This window comes from Colias eurytheme, chromosome 25 (assembly GCF_061535395.1).
Source record: "Colias eurytheme isolate Ceu_HAF_F1 chromosome 25, ilColEury1 Martin Lab GWU primary, whole genome shotgun sequence".
Taxonomy (NCBI): Eukaryota; Metazoa; Arthropoda; class Insecta; order Lepidoptera; family Pieridae; genus Colias; species Colias eurytheme.
The window spans coordinates 5439433-5462874 of record NC_143004.1 but is presented as its reverse complement, the minus strand read 5'-3'; the positions used below and the strand labels follow the sequence as shown (position 1 = coordinate 5462874).

General features: G+C 34.6%; 2 protein-coding genes across 3 annotated transcripts in view; one reads left to right on the top strand and one right to left on the bottom strand.

The window, feature by feature from the left end:
• Nucleotides 1-5392, top strand: part of LOC149897647 (DGAT1/2-independent enzyme synthesizing storage lipids) — a 32625-nt gene extending 27233 nt beyond the window's left edge. For both annotated transcript variants that reach the window (XM_090116020.1, XM_090116019.1), the window contains exons 2-7: nt 114-252; nt 1986-2080; nt 3426-3590; nt 3976-4169; nt 4525-4728; nt 4992-5392. In XM_090116020.1, coding sequence (XP_089972146.1) covers nt 114-252; nt 1986-2080; nt 3426-3590; nt 3976-4169; nt 4525-4728; nt 4992-5198 — 1004 coding nt within the window. In that variant the 3' untranslated portion in view covers nt 5199-5392. The remainder of the gene's footprint in view (nt 1-113; nt 253-1985; nt 2081-3425; nt 3591-3975; nt 4170-4524; nt 4729-4991) is intronic.
• Nucleotides 5393-9640: 4248 nt separating this feature from the next.
• On the bottom strand, nt 9641-23258 carry LOC149897646 (mediator of RNA polymerase II transcription subunit 25-like). Its single transcript, XM_090116318.1, has 14 exons — nt 23007-23258; nt 22401-22559; nt 21960-22123; nt 21405-21559; nt 20980-21080; nt 20357-20540; nt 18409-18666; nt 17762-17959; nt 17239-17382; nt 16731-16824; nt 15947-16041; nt 15402-15716; nt 14491-14616; nt 9641-10684 (listed from the first exon to the last, which is right to left on the bottom strand). The coding sequence occupies exons 1-14, from the start codon at nt 23126-23128 to the stop codon at nt 10592-10594; spliced, it is 2208 nt and encodes a 735-aa protein (XP_089972444.1). The 5' UTR covers nt 23129-23258; the 3' UTR covers nt 9641-10591.
• Between the last annotated feature and the right edge of the window lie 184 nt (nt 23259-23442).

The following is a 23442-nucleotide window of genomic DNA, read 5'->3' as shown; positions in this document are numbered from 1 at the left end:
TAGAATTATAGCAGTTTCATCCTAGCTTGAAAGCAATTGAAAATCTGACGAATCAGATCAGTTGTAATAACTACCATAATCACCCATTTAAATATGTCTTTGTATTCTTACAGTGGAGTACGTGGACACAGAATACAGTCTCTGGCTGACGTGGTTCCTGACGCCTGTGATCGTGACCTTCCTCCTGCCGGCCGTCATCATCGTACTCATATACCTGAGCAGTATTATCTTCCATCTTTATAGGCTTTATAGGTAAGTGGCGATGAGGTTAAACCTTATAATAGGTGTACGATGAGTAGGGAAATTTACCTTTTATTTAAGTGTGGATAGGTAGAGTCATCAGTGTAAGGAAATAAGAATGTCAATATAGGTGGAATGATGACGGCGAAAATAGCTTCCCATGGGATCGGGCATTTTCTTTGAAAATTATTGAATTTTTTTTCATGATTCTTATTATTTTCGTTTTTTGCCTCCAGTATTTTAGATAGGAACAGGACATTAACACGAACAGAATACGTTAAGGATTAACTATTTATCAAATCATTTTTCCATCATTTTTACTATTTTAACCCACAATTCTTGAGCTTTTATCCAGATTAATTATGTTTAAAATATTAGACAATTTATATTCTTATAACTAATAAGTTTCTTATAACCGAATTATCTTATTAATACGTTTTTTGCACCCAATTAAAAATAATTTTAATAAACGTCGTCTTATTTATTCTTACGACTAATTTACTTTGTCATGCCATATCCACGTGAGAACCTTACATCACGCAGTTATCTTCATGAATTATAGAGCCAATAAAAATACCAATTAAAAGGGGTTCGATAAATATAATTAGTCACGCCGCTTGCTTCGGTAGACATGTCGATTGTCGATAGTGCACGTAGACACAACACATTGTTGATAATTTTGATACAATAGTGAACCCGGAAATAGTCTGGGAAATAATTTGGGACATGATGGACATATCTTTTTTTTATATCAGAGCAAGCAAAGGGGCAGATGGGCCACCTGATGTTAAGTGGTCATCACCGCCCATAAACACTTGTAACACTAGAAGTGTTACAGGTGCTTTGCCGGCCTTTTATATATTTTATTTATTTATCTGGGTGGTATATGTAGTCATAGGTAAATGAGTAGCTGTAGTAAATTATTTAAACTTTGTACACGCTATACTGCAACATGCTATACCCAAATAGGTATAGCATGTTTCTACAAAGTGGCAGATAGTTTCTAGATATTCTATCCGAAGATAATATCTAACCTTCTTTTCCACTTTCTATTCACATCGTTACACAATCTTCTTCTTCTTATATATAAAAATGAATCGCAAAATGTGTTGGTAAGCGCATAACTCGAGAACGGGTGGACCGATTTCGATAATTCTTTTTTTATTATATTCCTTGAAGTACGAGGATGGTTTTTAAGTAGAGAAAACGTAAATATGTACCACGGGCGAAGCCGGGGCGGACCGCTAGTTAGACAATAAAATTAACTTAATTGATAGATAAGTAATTTAGAATTTTAAGCATTAGAAGTTAAACGTACACAATATACATATCATTTTTTTCATAATGAACAGTCAGACTCAAAAACATAAACATTGCTTAGAACATAAGAAATAGCCCAAATTTATTTATTTACCACTTTACTGGGTATACAGAAAAAGATCCTTAAAATTTAAGCTGAACTTAAACAGCATAAAGAGCGGCCTCGTCACTGAGTGATGATGCGTACATCCAGCAAATCAATCGGAACAATTATTAAGCTATTTCATAGCTTCTATCGCGGGCCTTGAGCGCGGGGACTGAATCGAGAAATTCCATAACGAAAATACCTCACGCTCCCCACTCCGACGGACACGAAGGTGTGGCTTGAAGGCATGCTATGCAATAGCTTTACCGCGGCAGTCCCCGAGTGCCACACGTCTTTTTTTATTTTTAATTAGTGTTTACGATTTAATCTTTATTTGCAGGTTACGAGTAGTAGCTGGAGTACAAAATGACTGGCGGCACGCGGCGCGACTCGCGGTATGCGCTCTCTGGGACGCACACGGGTGGTTGTGGCATGGTAATTATGTTTTTAGTGAATTGTAGTATTTTAGCTAATTAATTATAGTGTTAATTTGATCAACGAGCGAATGCTTATTCTACCCCCCGTATATTATTTAAGTGTAAACAGGCGTATAGCATTCTTTCGTTGTTCTTAGTGCGTTCGAAAAGATTCTATGCAATGTTCTAATACTGAACACCACTGAATACGAGTTTTCGAATTAAAATATCACGAAAGAATGCTCTTGCTCTAGCTCTTGCTCTATGTTCGTTTGGTCTAAACGTACCGTGAGATGTGCTCTTAGAATACATGTGCTTTAATTTTAACGTTACCTCGAAGAGGTCACTGCTAAAAAAACATATTACTTAACTATTGACAGATAATCAAAATGCATACATTTGAGAATCTATTTAGTCCCAATTTTATGGCCATATTTATATTAATTCTAGATAATAGTGTTATATTCATTCACATACGCAATAACAATGACTGATAATGTTGTATGTTATTATAAATATTCTTAATTAATTACCTTTTGTGGAAGGTGCTAGCACTTTTATGATAAAGATGAAACAATAGCGAATGATAAGAGGCACGTTTCATAATTTTATGAATGTTTTTTTTTAGTTAATATCTTTAAATGTTTAACTTTGTCGTTTAAATACATCTTGACCACAGAACACTGCCACACAGACAGACCGACTTGTACTACTGCATATAATTCTAGATTCCTTATAACCCTAATTCCCTACATAGTTCAAAAATACATATACAATACATGTATATGTATAGTAGGCCGCCAATTGTGCACTTACCATATTCATGTTCTCTATGTTAAATTATATATGTTTTTTATTACTGGTATTGTACAATAAAGTGTAAAAATAAATAAATAAATAAATAAATGTACAGAATATTCTAGGGCCCAGAGAGAAAGTAGAACCTGGAATCAAGGCTATGATATAAGAGGTCTCAAGACCACTACAGAAGGTCCGTTCCACGCCATCTTTTACCGTTCTGCGTGCGTGCGTCCTGCCTATCTATCCTACTTTAAATATAGACTAGCATTCCGCCCGCGGCTTCGCCCACTTTGTCTAAAACCTAATAAATTATATACTAAAACCTTCTTCTTGAATCACTCTATCTATTAAAAAAAACCGCATCAAAATACGTTGCGTAGTTTGAGAGATTTAAGTATGTACATATATAGGGACATAGGGACAGAAAAAGCGACTTTGTTTTATGCTATGTAGTGATAGTCTCGTTATAGCTCTATTTCCTACCACCATACCTAGTCCTATATACCATAGTAAGAGATACACAACACAGACTACATACATTACATATTCTTAAAATGTTACAGGCTACGAAATCAGAGGGCTAGAGAACATTCCAGAAGGTCCGTTCCTCGTGATCTACTACCATGGGGCGCTACCTATAGATATGTACTACTTTACCGCGCGGATGCTGTTGTTCAAGCGACGGCATATACATACTGTGGCTGATCGGTTCATGTTCAAAATACCAGGTAAGATGACTTAATAGTAATAAAACTTATCTTAACTGACTTATGAGCCGAAAAAATGATTTAGAATTTGTTTTCTAAAAATTAGACTTTTGAGGAAATAATTGAAGACCCATGTCGTTTTTTAGGTTATTTAACACTAAAGATTCATCTTTAACAAGTGAATTACAAACAGCTCTTTTTTTTCCGATCTAGCGAAAATTTATATCTACGTCCAGAACCGACAAATTATCCCAGTCAAAATAGTACAATGCCATTGCATTTCTAATAGATTTTTAGCGTGATATTAAATCGAAACCCTACATTGATTACTCTTGCTTTTTATCCTTTTGTTTCCAAGAAAAATTATCTAATTTTTATTTTTAACACTATTATTTTTATATTCAAGGCTGGTCACAACTATTAGAAGGTCTGTGTGTTATACCTGGCACAGTACAGACCTGTGTAGGAGTGCTTAAAAGTGGAAATCCTCTAGCTATTTCACCCGGTGGTGTTTATGAAGCTCAGTTTGGGGACCACTACTATAGGCTGCACTGGAAATCGAGGATCGGCTTCGCGAAAGTCGCCCTTGAGGCTAAAGTGGTAAGGGCTGTTTTTGTTTATTCATAGCTTATAAGTGAGGTTACCTGTAGCTATCTCAACATTACTAGAGACTAATCGCTTATTCACATATCCTCTTCCTTTTCCCATCCAATTATCGCAATAACAACCTAAAAGACTACTACACTACTTGAAATTACTAAAATTTCCAGCCGATACATTCAAAACGAATGTGACTAGCATTTCAGTCATTCCCTCTTTTTACCATGCAGCTATCTTAATTTGTCTTTTTTCACCCAATGACTACTTTTTCTTCCCTTTTCCTCCAAATTATTGCATTTTTCACTTACTGACTCACTCAAAATAGAATTTACATCTAAAAATCTCCCCATTCCAGCCAATAGTGCCCATGTTCACACAGAACGTGCGTGAGGCGTTCCGCACAGTGGGCTGGTTGCGAGGCATATGCCTGCGTATATACGCCGCTACAAGAGTCCCTCTAGCACCAGTGTATGGTGGCTTTCCGGTCAAATTGGTGACGCATTTGGGAAAACCGGTGATGGCCGAGCCCGGGATGACCCCGGAACAGCTGCAGAAGAAGGTATGTACATATGAACGCAACAAAAAACACAAATATTTATTATTCCCATACTTGACAACATTTTATAAAACATTTGTTGAAATTAACACCTTGTTTCGTGACAGTAACGTTCAAAGTCTATTGTATTATAAGAAAACTCTGCTCAATACACGCATAGGCAGAGTTTTGCTTCCTACGTCAATGATCGAACTATGTATATAATTTTTCTTCCTAATATTGCGAGTTTAAAAAGAAACATTTTATTAATTAAAAATCAATTTCAGGTGGCGACATCTATAGAAAACTTAGTAGAAGAACACCAAAGAGTGCCCGGTAGCATTCTACTAGCTCTAATAGAGCGTGTGTATGAATTACCCAAAAAGCAAAAGAAACACATACACACGAACGGCACGTGTGCGAACGGCGTGAAGAAAGAGACGGCGAATGGGGTCAGTGATGAGTGCGAGCGAGACAGAGCGAAGGTGTCGTAGTGTGCGTTAGTGTTGGACCGCTGTTGGTTATGAGGTTTCTATGCAGATAAGTAAAACAACAACTTGGTTGGATTTGTGTGTAAAACTAGCTTTGCCCGCGGCTTCGCGTGGTTAAAGAAAATTAACACCGTCATAAATATCGCAATTTTAAGGATTCGTACTAATGTATTTATGTTGCTACTATAATAAAAAATCGAGGTTAAGCAACGGTTGGCACTGTCATAAATTGGATGGGTGAACAATTTTTATTTGCAGTGCTCATTAGTAGTGCTTGTTTGTACGACTCGCACTTGACCGATTTTTGATATAGCGCCATCCATCGGTATTTATATAAATTACGTGCCTCCTAACTATATCAAGACACAATAATCATATCATAAAACTGCGTTACGACGTGAATGAAAGACAAACAGACACACAATCGCATTTATTATTACCTAGTAAAGAATATGTAATAATTAGTATTTATGGATCTTGATCGTAATAATATAGATATTTCTGAAGTAGGTTACAAGTAAATATAAAAAAATACGTGTGGCACTCGGGGACTGCCGCGGTAAAGCTATTGCATGCTATGCCTTCAAGCCACACCTCCGCGCCCGTCGGAGCGTGAGGTTTTTTCGTTACGGAATTTCTCGATTCGGTCCCCGCGCTCAAGGCCCGCGATAGAAGCTATGCAATAGCTTAAAATGTTATTTTGCTTGAGATTATAATAATTTATCTGCATAGATTTATCCTTGTAACCTTTGAGTGGGATCAACTGTAACTGTGGCATATTATTGCGTTAGCGCATTCAAGATGGAGTTTGTGACAATTAAGTTTAAAAATGCATTTTAATGACAAGCAAATATTTATCGAATATTGTTTAATAAAAATTGAAACCTTATTGTGATTTTTATGAAAGATTTGTACTGATAATTATTTTTAAAAACTTTAAAAATTGACTATCCACTTATCCAGTGAGGTGGTACTTAATTTTTTAATGTTTTTTTTTAATTCACGCGAAATTAAAATTACTTAAAATATAGCTTTTAGCTTGATTAATATATACATTTTATTATTTAATAAAACTACATTGGTATATAAGATGGAATAAGTCTTCGATTTTCAATGTATAGAAATCAGATTGTGTCATATATATTATGTAATACATATGAGATTAGATTAATGTATTATAATTGTAAAATGTTGCCAATTTTGAAACAATAAAATATTTAATATATAAGTTTTATATAATTCAATGTATGAGATTAAAAAATACAAGAAACCTAGTATATATTTTTTTTCTAATTAGGTTTTGAATCATGCCAGTGTGTAAGTATATAATAGTTGATGTTTATTCCACATTTAAAATGTCTGCTATTGGTGTTGCTATATAAAATATATTTATTATATTCACTGCCAACACTGAAAAAAATCACTAAATTTAAGCTTTTAATGTAAAAAAAATAATATACATTTATTAAAATTAAAATGAATGTCGAAATTTATATCAGTAATTATAAAAGAGATTTTATTCGTGTAGTACAAGGTTGCATTTAATTAAAAAAAACGCCTATTTCCAAATTCGTTTGCGTTTAAAATGCTTTGAAAGTATTGTAAAGCTTAGTATACACTAGCGTTGGAATTTTATTAACGCAAGTGAATACTCGGCTTAAGATATAGTAGCAGTGAGAAAATATTTTTTTTCAAAGGCGATGGTACGAAAGGTATGAGTGCAAAATGTATGTAATGCAAACAAAAGTTTATTATTATACTGTAGAGAAAGGCAAATGTATTAAAATGTCTACTTTGTCGTAATTTGTATGTATATAGCTCTGATACAGGTTGCTAGCCCGTTTTCAGAAGAAATCGGCGCCAGAATGTTTATAAATGTGCTATAATATAGAGTTCTTTGTAAAATACCAAAAAATGTGGCCAATGTTCTGTAAAAATGCTCGAGAAGGTTTAAATAACAAGTTAAATAAAATCTTGTAAAATACACTCTACACATTTTTATGTCTTGAATACTTCTACAGTAGAAAAAAAGTAATTTATATTGTGATATATAATTATTGTAGTTTATTACTTGACTTGCATAATATAAGCAAAATTATTTTACCATACAAACAGACTATTCAATTTCCTTCATTTATTTATATTATTCAAACATTTACATAAATAGAATATTTTAATAATCATAATCTTTTTAGGTTTTGGTATATTACAAATAGCACTGTACGATAATTTCCTTTATATAGTTTCTATGTATATTTTATACTTAGTGTTAAGTCTTTAAATCTATCACTTGTATTCACTATACTTGTTTACAAATGAATTACTTGTGCTAAGAAAATAAATATATTTTCAATGTGTATGTGATTTTATTTTCCATCCCTAACCTTTATCATCAAATTATGCCTATACATTATCGTTTCGAAGACAGGGACACAGGTTTCATATAGATTTTTAGCCATAAACATTTTATCAATTTTTATCATAAAACTATATACTGCGAACTACATACTTCGATATAATGTAATACAAAAACTTTTCTAAAGATTCCAGCGCCATCTATCGGAATTCATAAATTTCATAGTTATTCAAAAACGCATCACAATCGATCTTCCTACGGCCATTGGCCATGGGCATGAGTTTTTGAACTTTTGAATGAATGCACCGAAACACGCACGTTCGAAGCGTGTCGTTTTCGTTTGGAGAAATAAAAATTTAGCCTATGAAATTACTATTTTTATGAAAGCGCACGCTCGTATTATTCTGGTCTGAAAGGGATAGTATTACTAGTAAGGCTCTAATCATGATATGGTTCTCTAGAAGTTTTATTCCATAATTTCGACGGAATAGAATTTTTTCAATTCTTAAATAAAAATGACAATCGGTCAAATGGGGATCGGTTAGCGAAAATTTCAGCATTTACGGCTGTATTTTGATTGCGTTGGCTTATAAGTTTGATTTTTTCACAGATTCATGGGGCCGTAGACTTAAGCATTTTACATACATTTCAGTTTGATACAGAGGCGGCTCGTGACAAAATTTTATGGGTGTTCACTTGAAATAAAACACTGAAAATACATGGTGTAAAGCAGTACAATTTATCAAAAAAATTACTTATAAAGGAAATGCATACGTGATACGTCTTTCTTTTTGGTGTGCAAAAATATCTATAACTTAAAGCCGATAGACGCCAATTGCAGTTTATTCAACAAATGGTACCGAGATTGTGAATGTTTTTTCATCTTGATTGAAAGATGAGCTAAGTCGTCAACGCCCGTTTCAGTCCAAGCACTCTCACCTCCGCCGGCCGCGCCCGCTTTAAATAAAAGACACGGAAAACAAAATAGTTTGTTGCTTTCATCACAACCACACAACCACGGTGTTTTCACATATTGTTCAGATTTAAACACACGCGTATATGTTTTCGTTTTTGTCGTACATTTTTGCGTAAGATCAAGTTCAGGCCGTGGCGGTCCCTTAGCTTTACATTCAAGCCGAATTTGTAACGCTTTATCACACTTATTAATGAACGCCACATTATAATTATTATTCATTTTAACACTCACAAGTAATACTGATAACTACAGGCTATTTCAACACGTATTTTATAATTTTAATTAGAAAATTGCATGAATCGCGCGCGTGCATTGAAGTTGACTCGAGTGTTTGTTTATATTATAGAAGTGGCAACTCGCAATCGCTGTCCTGCCGGGCGGTAAAAACGAACCGGCAACGTTTGCGGGTGCGGCGCTCCGAATTTTGCTACTTTTCCATAGATAATCTTTTGTTTCACGCGCAGGGCTCTGGCAAAACCCTCTCTTTCACTCCTATTGGATTTCGTATTAGGAAATGTACTAAATCTTTTTTCATTGGAGCGCAATCGTGAGCGCTCCACTTCGCGCGTTACATAATACAGTAGGTATTATACAGCCTATACAGGTGAATGGGATGATGGAATGATGGATATATTCATTGGTATTAACAGTAGTTTTAAAGATTACGATTGATTTTAAATATTAATAATTAATGTTAATAATTAAATTAAGGAGTATGATTTTATTATAATTATTTATGGGGGTTCACTGCACCAGCGCTCCTTAGGGCGAGCCGCCTCTGGTTTGATACCTCCACGCGTTCCTGAGAAAAAAGGAGTTGACAGACACATAGACAGACAACAAAGTGATTCTTTATGGGTTCAATTTTTCCGTTTGAGGTTTGGAACCCTAAAAATATCGTGTGAACGTAGGGTTACCTTAGAACTGCTGTTATAATAATTTATGTATGTACTTATAACGCCCAGCGTCATCAAATTATACAAGAAACACGAGACTTTTTCATAATACTTAGATGCTTCCATATATGACTTGGCATTTTAGTTGTTCATGGGATAAGTAGGAACAATAAAATAAAAGAATGTTCGTAATTGAGATAGTTTATTCATTTTTCACATTACTTTTAAAATTCTGACAAAATAATAGGTACATATATGTAAAGAAAACATGTCTAACAAAAATGGTAATGCTAATGTATTTATAATCTGAACTGCAGTATTTTAATGACATTTATTAATAAAACTGATTCATTTACTTTTAGAATACATACAGGAAAGGAGTATTCACAAAATTGCAAAATACAAAGATGATGTTAAATTCATTTGTACCGAGAACAAAGGCAAAATTTAAATAAATACACTGGATAAAAAAAATTAGATTGATATTCATTATTCACAAACATTTCAATTAAAAAAAATTACAGTTTATCATTTTACGCTTATAATTACATCTGTAATAAAATGGTATAAACTTATGCATACATTATTATTTCAAAGACATACATGAACCCTGCTCTATGAGAAAAACTAGCATTTTCTATATAAATAGAATTACCAGATTTTTTTGAAATTTATGCATTTTTTCACACTACCTTCCATACAAACACTAATCTGTACACATTTTACATACAAATCATACGAATTTATTATACATCCATACACTTCTTACTTTCATCCACCCAACAATGACATTATATGTAAAAAGGTGTAGAATAATATTATATTATACTAGCGGTCCGCCCCGGCTTCGCCCGTGGTAAATAATATTTACGTTTTCTCTACATAAGAACCATCCTCGTACTTCAAGGAATATAATATAAAAAGAATTATCGAAATCGGTTCAGCCGTTCTCGAGTTATGCGCTTACCAACACATTTTGCGATTCATTTTTATATTATAGATTAAAATTTTAATTTTGTTGTTTCTTTTTCGCTCACGACATTTATTCATGCTATCTCACTTTCACGTCTAATCGTGTGCGTTAGTGTACCGTTATTGGAGACCGAATGTTTGTAACATATCTACACCTTTTTACTTATAATATCATCCTCCATACAAATCTTAATGCCTACAAGAAATCACTATAATTGTTGACGTCATCAAATTGCTGTGACTGCGAAGAGGGTCGCACTGCGCCTCCCTGAGGCCGGTACTGCGGTTGCTGTAATATTTTATATCCAAATATAAATATAATACTGTTGTAGATTTGCACGATTTTAGCATCAGTGATTTGATATGAGTAGTCCAGAGTGTACAATCAATATTAAATCATAGTAAAAAAAAGACGGGTTGCACTCCGGGAGTGCCGGCAGAAGTAAAAACTTGATTATTAACGTTGAGCATGTTTGATATTTTGGAATGGTATGTCTTACGCTTTTTCGATCAGGTCACGTGTCCTGAGTCCTGACGCGAGTTTAAGATTTTATACCCATTACAGAACAAGCAATTATTATTAAAAAAACAAAATACCCGACTGCACACGCATACATATTTTTTTAAAGGGAAATTTAGAAAAAATATTATTATGTCTTTATCCCGTGGGACTTTTAGGATAAAATGTATCCTATGACACTCCCGTAATCAAGACAAATCTAACGATACCTCATACATCAAAACCCATCAAGCCGTTTAGGCTACAGGTGGTCACAAAGGAAAAGACATACATACATACTTACATACACTCGAAAAACATTACCCTCCTTCTTTGGCAGTCGGGTAAAAAGTGCTCAACGCCGCTAAAGAAGTTTTCACTTAAAAAAAAAACAACTTTATGTTTTGAATAAGTGACCTTTTTTAGTTCCTTAGATGTGTATTATCTGTATATTACATAACATTATTCTATACACGAGTGAATTTAGAAAGTGTTATAGTGAGGAAGAAATTTCCGCCTCTGCTACAAAAAATATCAGGTATTAAACTGAACTAGGAAAACGAAATATTTTGATAGGACTCTGACTTAAATTTCTAACGATTTCGTAATAAAAAATAACAAGTAATGTTCAATCACTAATGCTAAAAGTTGACGTGCTTTGTAACACCATTTTGAACAACATCAAAAATACATTAAATCAATTCTTAAAAAATTTATACACTCGCTTTGAAACTTTAAAATTATTATTACTATACTATTTTCATGCAATGATGGATTAGTTGGTTAGCTGGAAACAGCAGAATCGATGTGAAAACTAAAGTTATTTCATGAGTCTAGTCAAGCAAAGTATTGCAAATAAGTTATTTTCAAATAATGAAACATTAGATTGATTTTTTGTTAGTGTTTATGGATTGAAATTTTTAGAATTCAATAACTATATATGAGGCGAAAAACTTATAAAATCTAATAGAAAAGTGTCTTATGTTTCATTATTTTTTAAATAGAAAACAATGCAAACAAAATCCTATATTTCATTAAGTTATCAATGGATAACAATTATTTTTACATTAGAATACATAAAGGATGACATTTTAAAGGACACAATTTTGTTTTATATATGTCGCAGTCATCTGATTGAATTTGCTATTTGATTGAATGACTAGCGCCTTCATTGAATGACGACATTTAATTGAATGACTAAACCGTCTTCTTGTGGACGTTTAGAACAAGTAAATTCTGTCGTCATTCAACGAACGCGCTAGTCATTCAACAATATGCCGGGCGTTAACCAAGAATAAATAAAATAAAAGGATTGTATTTGCATGTTGAACACGGTTAGTATATAAAGTGAAGCATTACTTATGCGGTGCGTGACGTCACATGTGTGGGCGGGGCCCGCGCGGCGGCTGCTGTTGCTAGAACATTCCACCGTAACCGCTTGTACTATTTATTTTTTATTTTTTTTTATTATGGTTTTTTTTTACTGGGTATAAGATAAAATCATTTTGTATTTGATTATATTTATTGTATGGGACAGGGTCCAATTGAATTGTTTGTAGAATTAATCAGCCAGTATTATGTTTCAAAATGTCAATAAGATGTCATCGAGAATAATAATTACAATACATAATATTATAATCGATTAACAATATTAAAAACAAACTAATTGTTGGCCAAAAATTAAAGTCAAAGTAAAATTAAGTAAAGATAAATTGCCTAATGGCAACACTTAGCTGACATTTTTTTTTATAATTATTAAGAAATAGGATCATTACAACTGGAATTTTAGCATTATTGTTATACTACTTGAAACTACCAGTAGTCACTAATGAATAAAATAAATATAAGAAGAGCTTTTACAAGCTTTTATAGTTCAGGAAACTGTGCGAAAAGAGCTAAAAGCCTAGAAATAAAAAGGGTTATGATGAGTTTTAAGCATTATTTTTGTAGCTGAAAAAAGATATAGCGATTAATACAACGTCATTTAAATGAATAAAATCAGATATTTTCAACTAAAATATCTTTTACTAAGTTCTAAGAATATCTTATACTAAGGTATAAGAAAGAAGATTGTCCAATTAAATAAAAAAGACGTGTGGCACTCGGGGACTGCCGCGGTAAAGCTATTGCATGCTATGCCTTCAAGCCACACCTCCGTGCCCGTCCCCGTGGGGAGCGTGAGGTTTTTTTCGTTACGGAATTTTTCGATTCGGTCTCCGCGCTCAAGGCCCGCGATAGAAGCTATGCAATAGCTTAAAAATATTTTTAATTAAACCTTTAAAAAGTAAATTTCGAAAAATTTCTGATTTTTTATTCATTCAAAATAACGTTATTACAAATTAAAGCTCGACAAAATGGAAAAAATAATAATGCGTTGTTTTTTAAATATTTAATTTTATTAGAATTTTTTCCATCGTGTCGTGCCCGTAAAGAAATGAATTCATAAGTTACTATAATCAAAAGTTATTTATAGCAATAGTAATAAATGTAATTTTCTTTCTGGAATATTAAAGAAAATCAGTCTAAGGAGAAATAAGGCAATTAATTATAAAGTATTGGGTAATATTTTTAATAACAAATGAATATTGTGCTAAAATGCTGGTTAAGTAAGGGATGAGAGTGCTAAGTGATGATCTAAGGGTAAGGACATGCTTTGATATTTTTATATGGTATGTTTTTCTTTTTTTATTTACAAATAATTGTAATATAATATTTTATAGCAATGAATGATTATTTTGTTTGTGTAATCAAGTTTAGTATAGTGTAGTGTGATGTAATGTCTTGCAGTATAGTGCAAAGTTGTGTTGTGTTGTGTTATGTCGTGTCATGTCAGATGTGGCACGTGCAAAGTTATGTTGTGTTATGTGGTGTCATGTCAGATGTGGCACGTGCATAGTTGTGTTGTTTTTATGTGGTGTCATGTCAGATGTGGCACGTGCAAAGTTGTGTTGTGTTTATGTGGTGTCATGTCAGATGTGGCACGTGCAAAGTTATGTTGTGTTATGTGGTGTCATGTCAGATGTGGCACGTGCAAAGTTGTGTTGTTTTTATGTGGTGTCATGTCAGATGTGGCACGTGCAAAGTTATGTTGTGTTATGTGGTGTCATGTCAGATGTGGCACGTGCAATGTTGTGTTGTGTTATGTCGCGTCATGTCAGATGTGGCACGTGCAATGTTGTGTTGTGTTATGTCGCGTCATGTCAGATGTGGCACGTGCAATGTTGTGTTGTGTTATGTCGCGTCATGTCAGATGTGGCACGTGCAAAGCTATGTTGTTTTATGTGGTGTCATGTCAGATGTGGCACGTGCAATGTTGTGTTGTGTTATGTCGCGTCATGTCAGATGTGGCACGTGCAATGTTGTGTTGTGTTATGTCGCGTCATGTCAGATGTGGCACGTGCAATGTTGTGTTGTGTTATATCGCGTCATGTCAGATGTGGCACGTGCAATGTTGTGGAGTGTTGTGTCGCGTCATGTCAGTGTGAATTTGAAGTGTGTAGTGTAGTATAGGGTCATGTTTCTTGAAAAATAAATTTTTATTATTTTTATTTTTTAGTATATAGTGTAGTATAGTGTAGTGTAGTGTATTATGTTACCTGCTGCAACAGATGCCGCAGCCCCGGGTTGGTGGGCATGATGCCGCGCGGCATGATGCGCGGCGGGTGCCCGGCTGCACCGCGGATTTGTTGCAATTGTTGCAATTGGTGCTTGCGTTGTTGCTCCTGAAATTTACATTTGGAATCTTAATATATAAAACGTAAAGGCGACTAACTGATCTATCAAAGCCTATAAATTCTTCCCCCAAGGGGATAAAATAGGGAATGAAAGTTTGTATCATGAAAATTTATTATATAAGCGGGCGAAGTTGCGGGCAACAGCTAATTATGAGTTTATAATAAGTCGGAAATATAGGTAACATGAGTGTTAAAAGAGTATTTTTAACTCATACTTAAATACCTAACCTCGGTTTGCATCTTAAAAAAGACGGATTGCACTCCGGGAGTGCCGGCAGAAGTGAAAACTTGATTATTAACGTTCAGCATGTTTGATATTTTGGAATGGTATCCGTCTTACGCATGGAATATAAGGGCTAAAAAAAACATCCGTCTTACGCTTTTTCGATCAGGCCACGTGTCCTGACGCGAGTTTAAGATTTTATACCCAACACCGCTAAAGAAGTTTTCACTTCAATAATATGAGGGTCAATTTCATTAATCAATTATTAATTTTATTTTAATTTTTTTTTTTGCTTTTTTTTTATCCTTGCTTTTTTTCTACCACCTACCATTGTCATTTCAGTAAGCTTGTTACCTTTTGCCCAGGTTGCCTGGAAGAGATCACTTCTAAGTGATAAGGCCGCCTAATAAACTATACTGTTTTTTTTTTGTTTTGTATACTTATATTAGCAATAAGTTTTATATGTATAGTTTTATTGAAGGGTAATAAATAAATAACACACGAACCGAGGTTTTGTGACCTACGAAAAAACTGTTAAAATATAACACACCTCTAACTGCTTATAATGTTGCTCCTGTTGCTGTGCCGCATGCAGGTGCGACATGATATCCATTTGCGACTTAAACTGTGCTTCTTGTTGATGAGCTGCTTCCAACGTTTGTTGCAAATGTTGTATCTTCTCCAAGTTCTGTTGCCTCGCCGCTTCAAGGCCATCAAGTTGGCTGACCGGTCGCGGACCTTTACCGCCCACTTGGCCAACTTGGCCCACTTGGCCAACTTGCCCGACTTGACCTACTTGACCGACTTGGCCAACTTGGCCCACTTGGGACACTTGGCCACCCATACCGCCAGCCATCATCATGCTCTGAAATTGAATACAGTTATTTATTAAATGTATACAACTTTTTCTCATTGGACATTTGAAATAATACATGAAAACTAAATTATTACCGTCTTAGCTCAAAACGAAAGGTGATAAATAATAATGCACTTTTTCTTGTTATGTTTAATTAGTTCTTGCCAGTATAGTCTATACAGATAGAGACAACTTGACTAATATCGTAGATAAAAAATATATGTATTTAAATTTTTTACCTGTGGGTGTTGTGCGTGTTGCGGGTGTTGTTGATTAGACATTCCCGGGTTCATTCCCATGCCCGGTGACATGCCCGAACTGCCCATACCACCACCTGTTGTTTTTTTAATGTATTATTTAATTAGAAATCTAAGCGAACATCTTAATATATATAAATCTCGTGTCACAATGTTTGTCCTCAATGGACTCCTAAACCACTTAACCGATTATAATAAAATTCGCACACCTTGTGCAGTTCGATCCAACTTGAGAGATAGGATAGTTTAGTTTTTTAGTAGATATGTAGTTTTTTACATGTAGGTACCGCGGGCGAAGCCGGGGCGGACCGCTAGTACATTCATATATCATAAATAGATTGTTTTTTTGATAATAATTTATTATACATTACTGTACATACATATTATTTCTAACTCACTTGCATGCTCATTCTTTCCAACATTACACAGGGTAATAAAATATAACCTGTTAATTATGGAGCTTCTATATTGATGAACATTTTTTTTTAACTCAACTCCATAATTCCATACAACAAAATCGTGCAAATAAACTTTTTTCTCACATATCAGTACATAAATCTTAACTATTGATAAGATACACTTCTTCTCTTAATTAATGGCTCCACCCAATAAAAAGGGACTTTGCCAATGTCCAGTACATATGGGAGAGACAGGACTCAAATTTCAGCCAGTTAGACTTGTTCGGTTGCGACATTTAACATTTGGAATTGAGTGGGGAAATGCAGAAATTTATCAACTTGGAGCGGCTAGAATAAGATACACTTACTTGGCATAGTGGAAGGTGGCATATTTGGTTGAAGACCAGCGGCACCACTCACTGGTGCCGGCATTTGTTTATTCATCTTTTGTTGTTGAATCACCTGAGAATATTTGATTTAAGATAATTTTAATATTTATAGAAGATATTTTTCGTAACTTTGACAAATTAGGTAGGTAGTTTTTTTGTTAGTGACTCTGATTATTATTGGTTACGATTCATATTGAAAATCGAAGTAATAGTAATACAATAATTTAGAAAAAAAAATCGTTTTAGTTTTAAAATAGCAAAGTAAAGTTTTGTCTATATTGCATTATGTGTTTGTATGTATCAAACGCCTATGGCCAATTTGTTATTGTTTTTAAATGTAATAATTTATTTTACTCAATGCTAACCTTTTCGAAAACGGTTAGTTAACGTCCAAACACTTTAACTTAAAAAAAACTCCATATTGCAAAAACAATTGAACAAAAATGTATGCTATTCCATTAATTTTAAAGTCCAATTTCACACTTACCTTTCTCAATCGATCCACAAACGTAGCCTGGTTATTCGGTATAAAACCTAAATATGCCTTTTTGTCAGGCGTGTACAATAGAATCAGTACTTTGATATCGCATTGTGGCGGAGACGGCATTGGCGAGAAGTGGACGCAACCAGCCTGGAAATAAAAGTTGCATCAAAAACGATCTAGTTGTTTCCATGTTACCATTTTAAAGTATACCTGAGCCTCTAGGGTTTAGAGGATCTTGTGATGCATAGTTTTTCTTAATATCTCAATATTTTATAAAAACAAATAAGTAGATGAACTTTACTGATTTTTTACCTAACACTGTACTAAGTGCTTAGTGCTTGTCACATCACTAAGCCCCAATATTGACAAGTGAGAAGTAACCATTTACAAATAGGAGCTAGTAGAAGGTATTTAGTTAAGAGATTACATATAAATAGTAAAAATTAAATTAAAAATTAAGAAAAAAATGCTATTGTTGGCCCAACTTGGCAATACGTTGGCCACTAACCACCAACATGATACTCACAAACCCGTTCACCATGACCTTGGTCAAGGCTTCCAATGCTTCATTCTGCTGCAAGTGGAACAGCACCGACTTGCTGTCCTTCAAGTATTGCCCACCAATGTTGCTAATTAGCTGTTTTGGCATCAATTGCATTAAGAGTTTATTCGGCCATGTGTCAACTTTTAGCTCTGGCTCTATGTCTTTTGAGTTCGCTGATACCTGGAATAGATGTTATGAAATAAGTGTAAATAGATGGTTTTAAATGCTATTGTCGTAGGTTGTGATTGAATACTTATATGCGAGTTGTTATGCACATCATCGACATACAATAAAAACTAGACACACATCCATGCTCAAATATTTAACTGAAGCAAAACTCTGCTTATGCTAGGCCGAGTTTTATAATTAATTTTGTTGTTATGTACACATCATTGATATAACGTATAATAATCAACTAATCGCACATACATGCTCAAATATTAGTCTGAAGCAAAACTCTGCTTATGCTAGGCAGAGTTTTATAATTAATTTTGTTCTTATACACATCATAACTAGATGAGGTAAACAATTTTTTCCAGTAACTTTAACATTTTTTTATTATGAAAAAGGCCTATAGGAAACATATAAAACTTTATTTAATTAATTACACAATAATAAATTCCACATACTTGACACGGCAAATGCTTGGTGACCTTCTGCTGATCGCCGGGCGCTTTTCCCTTCTCCATCCATTCCAACACTCCGCTCCATATGAACGTGCGCTGCATCTGACCGACGCCCACGTTGCTGACATTACTGACGTTACTGACGTTGCTAACGTTACTGACGTTGCTGACGTTACCGACGTTGGATACGCCGCTGACGCCCGCGACGTTCGCGGAGGCGGGTGCTACGCCCGGGTTTGACGGACCCGGTTGGATCATACGCTGTAATGATAATTTTTTATTTATTTATTACACTTCATTGTACAAACATAAATGGAACATAAAAAAGAACAATATTACAAATAGGGCATCATTTGTACAAAAGACAGCCTTAGTGCTGAACAGCAATCTCTACCAGGCATCCTGGTGGGAAAAGAATGAAGATGAAAGATGTATGAAGAATGAAAGATGTATGAAGGTCATGGGATAGCGCAAAATAAATAATTACACAAATTACAATTACAATAAGTGATAAATTAGTTTACGCACATGATTATGCTGTGTATTTTAACGAATGTGTGTGACGTGTTTTTGCCTGCGTGCGTACGTGTGAGTTTTGTATAGCATACATAGCTGTATGTCTTTCGCGGCGATTTGAGCCAGTTCGTGAGCACAGTGGGCACCGCATCGGGAGTATATACAGGGTGTAATCGTTAAGTGTGCACAGGCGATTTTTCCGTAAGTATTACAGATAACAAAAAACTTTAAACTGATATCGAAAGAACCTAATGAGTAAAATGGCCGTAATAAATTTTAAAAATAAATCGGGAAATATCAAAAAAATTATCTTTAAACCCTCCCATACATTAAGTATGAAATATGAATATCCCATATACATTTGATATGAAAGATTTTAGCTTTCTTTTTCTTTTTTGGTTTTCTGCTTTAATTACTTCGCAAATTTAAAGTGGCATTTTCCGGACATTTTCTCGTATTTTCCGGATATTTTCCGGGGATTTTTCGAGCATTTTCCGGGCATTTTCCACGCTTTTTCCGGACATTTCCACGCATTTCCCGGGGAGTTTCCAGACATTTACAGGCTATGTGTGGGAAATGTTCGGAAAATGCCTGGAAAATATCTGGAAAATACCCGGGAAATGCGTGAAAATGTCCGGAACATGCGTGAAAATGTCCGGAAAATATCCGGAAAATGCCAGGAAAATCCCCGGAAAATGCCTTAGAAAAGTCCGGAAAATGTCTGGGAAATGCGTGGAAAATCCCCGGAAAATGCCAGGGAAATGTCCGGAAAATGTCTGGGAAACATCCGGAAAATCTCCGGGAAATGCTCGGAAAATCCCCGGAAAATGACTGGGAAATTCCCGGAAAATGCCTGGGAAAATCCCGGAAAATAACCGGAAAATGCCAGGGTAATGTCTGGAAAATATCTGGAAAATATCCGGAAAATGCGTGGAAATGTCCGGAAAAAGCGTGGAAAATGCCTGGAAAATGCCCGGAAAATGCTCGGAAAAGTCCTGGAAACTATCCGGAAAATGCGTGAAAATGTCCGGAAAAAGCGTGGAAAATGCCACTTTAAATTTGCGAAGTAATTAAAGCAGAAAACCAAAAAAGAAAAAGAAAGCTAAAATCTTTCATATTAAAGTATATGGGATATTCATATTTCATACTTAATGTATGGGAGGGTTTAAAGATATTTTTTTTGATATTTCCCGATTTATTTTCAAAAATTTATTACGGCCATTTTACTCATTAGGTTAAGTACTTTCGATATCAGTTTAAAGTTTTTTGTTATCTGTAATACTTACGGAAAAATCGCCTGTGCACACTTAACGATTACACCCTGTATATATTGTATGTGTGCGTGTACGTGTGTTTGTAAAATGTATAAATGTCTGTTTTTTTGCCTATAAAATATAATATATATGTGTGTGTGTGTGTGTGTGTGTGTACACACCTGCGAAGGCGGCGGCGGGTACGAGGGCTGCGCCAGCTGTGTGAGCAGCGCCGAGTTGTTGGTGTACAGCGTCTGGCGCGGCGAGTTGAGCCAGTTGGCGCGCACAGTGGGTACGGCTGCGCGCGGGAACTGCGCAGTGGGTACTGGGACCCGTGGCCCGGCTACTGTGCCGCGGCCTTGCCCACTGTGTGGGAAATTATAATTATTATGTGATCACCAGTTGCATATGCACAGGGCAGTCAAATGAAATAAGTATATAGGGGACTAGCAAACCCGGCGAACTCCGTTTCGCCACCAGAGACACCTTTTCTTTTCTATAAACCTCACGGAGCCCGAGACCTTTCCAACGAATGCAAAACCGTGGAAATCGGTTCGTGCGTTCTGGAGTTATAGCGTCAGGAAGGAAAACCCGACTTATTTTTATATAGTAGATGTCCCATAAATAAAAACACAAAGTGAACACAAATTAACATATTAAATTTTCCACTAGTTATGGGAAAAAATGGTACGATTTTGTCAATATAAACATAAGTAAATTAGTTTTGTATGTTTAAAAGTTTCTTTAATTTACCTGCAAGTCAATTTTTTTATGCAAATAATAAAGGCAAAGAAAATAAACATACCCATATACATCAGTCTGTATGTCGGGAACGGGTGGCGGCGCCGGACTGGGTGGACGCTCTTTCAAACTGTATCCTCTTAAAAGTACAAGATGGCGTGGATCCTAAAATGATATTTTTTCATTTCCACTCCGTTTTTATTTTTTGAAACATATTTTATTAGATTAGATAGAATATATTTTTTTCGCATCAATTATTACATGGAATATAAATGAAATAAAATGTAAGTTTTGTTTTGCCATCAAGCTATTGACTATAAAAGTGCTTGAATAGCATTCAAATTTCAATAAATATTAGGATGGTCACATCAAAAAATCTCAAAATGAGAAATTATTCATTGCAGATTCTACATCACCATCTCAATTACTCTTTACTTGTGTAAGAATACAAATACAATGAAATTAATAATTATTATCTTCAATATTTACCTTAGCATAATTCCTCTGCTGTGCAGCATGCAATTCACCGCCCGCATGTTCATATAACGCTAAAAGGGCTGGTATTCTTCGAGCCGCGGCCACAGACAATTGAGCACCTCTTTCACCCACTAGCCTTGCTGCTTGTTCTACTGTTGCTGGTGCACCTACAGACAATTTCTTACGATTATATTTTAATTTTTTTTAAGCAAATTGAATTAGTCCTAAACTTGACATCTGCAAGAGAAGAAAGGAGAGGAAGAAGACGCATGTTTTAGCATAATCATTTGGCCTCTCCATCAAGATGCAGTTAGGAGAATTTTTTTTACAATACTAGCTTTCTGGCTTCGCCTGCACGGTCAAAGGAAATTCTCGTGAAAATGTCATGTTTCATGATGAAGAGCTTTCGAACTATTTAAAGTCACAAAAATCATATCATAGATTAATACATTTTCGTTATAGAAAGACATATATACACACTTTTGCTTTTATAATACTAGTAACGATTGAAATTTAATCAAACAGTTCAATCCTAAATAATGCTAGAGGTAATGCCATAGTTCTTACCTGGTGGCACTAAGCCCCCCGCATAAGCAGAGTATGGTGGTGAACAACATAACAATATAACATGAAGTGGTATGTCTGTCCTTCCCAATTCCTCTAAACATGATAGGGCTGCTGTGAGGGCTTCTGTTAGACATGCTTTGCTTTCCGCATGCCCTCCTATATACCTGAAACATTTATTGAATGGTAAATATAAAGCTATGCAAAGTAATAAGTTAAATATTTAATCATACACTTGCTTTTACAAAAAATTTTATCTAAAATGATATAGAATTACAATGATGGTTCTTATGGAGAGAAAATGTAACCATATACCACAGGCGAAGCCAGGCCAGACCGCTAGTTTGATATATAATATGTATTGTGCTTCGACATTTAACACTTTTAAGATAAAGGTTGCTCTTACTTGTAGAACATTCTAAAAGCCTATATTTGTATACTCACTGTATTTTATCAACCGTATCAACAACATTCTGGGGACATGTGAAAGGTCCATATGTGGACACTGGCAGGCCAGGGACACAATCTGCAGACTGATATGTAACAATTCCATACACAGAACCACTGCCCACACCTTCTTCTAAGGCTCCTCCATGGAAATATCTGGAAATAAGCAACACATATATTTTAACAAAATGTTAATATAACATGATATCTTGCTATCTGGTGATTTAAAAAAGATCAATTATCTAAAGAGTTAGCTAGCTCAAATGTTGGAAAGTTGCAAATTTAATATCTCGTTAAAAGTTATTAGTCTCAAATTAACTACCTCTATAAATGTTATCATCTTCACACAAACTTTTATTGAATATGGTGCTATTAGAGTTAGTCTTCTTTGAAAGAAACCTAATTTGATCTAACTTCGAATATTTATAGATAGCCTAATAACAGTAGCAAAATTTTGAGGGATTTAATTCAAGAAATACTGTTGTTAACTTTCAGGCAATTGGCCGATAGGATTTCCTTGTTTTGATTTCCTATAACTTATATCATGTATGTTACCGCAGTTGTTTGAATTTTTTTCATATGCTGATAATTATAAATACTTACTCTAATGTGGGAATAATATAATTAGTTTTCAATTCATTAATATACGCGCTGTTTGCCGACGTTGCCTCTATAACAAATATAACTTCGGCTGTGATAGGAGAATCTGGAGCGTTTACAACCATTTTAAATTTTATGCTAGCATAATATGTTCGATATTATATTTACACTTCCATTATTTAAGGTATCCTAAAAGAAATAATGTAGTTGTTTATTTCTACAAGATAAAAATTATTGATGCATCCTAGCTCGACAACTTTTGAAATAAGAATTTTGACATTTAAAAATTGGAGATCTATCATTTGTCAAATGTCAGAATATAGATCCATAAAAATTTTATAACACAGATCCTAAATGGCTAAGCTACATAATCCGAAAGATGCCCGATAAGTGCCCGATATTAAACTATTTGTATATAAAATGGGTTAATTCAATGGGA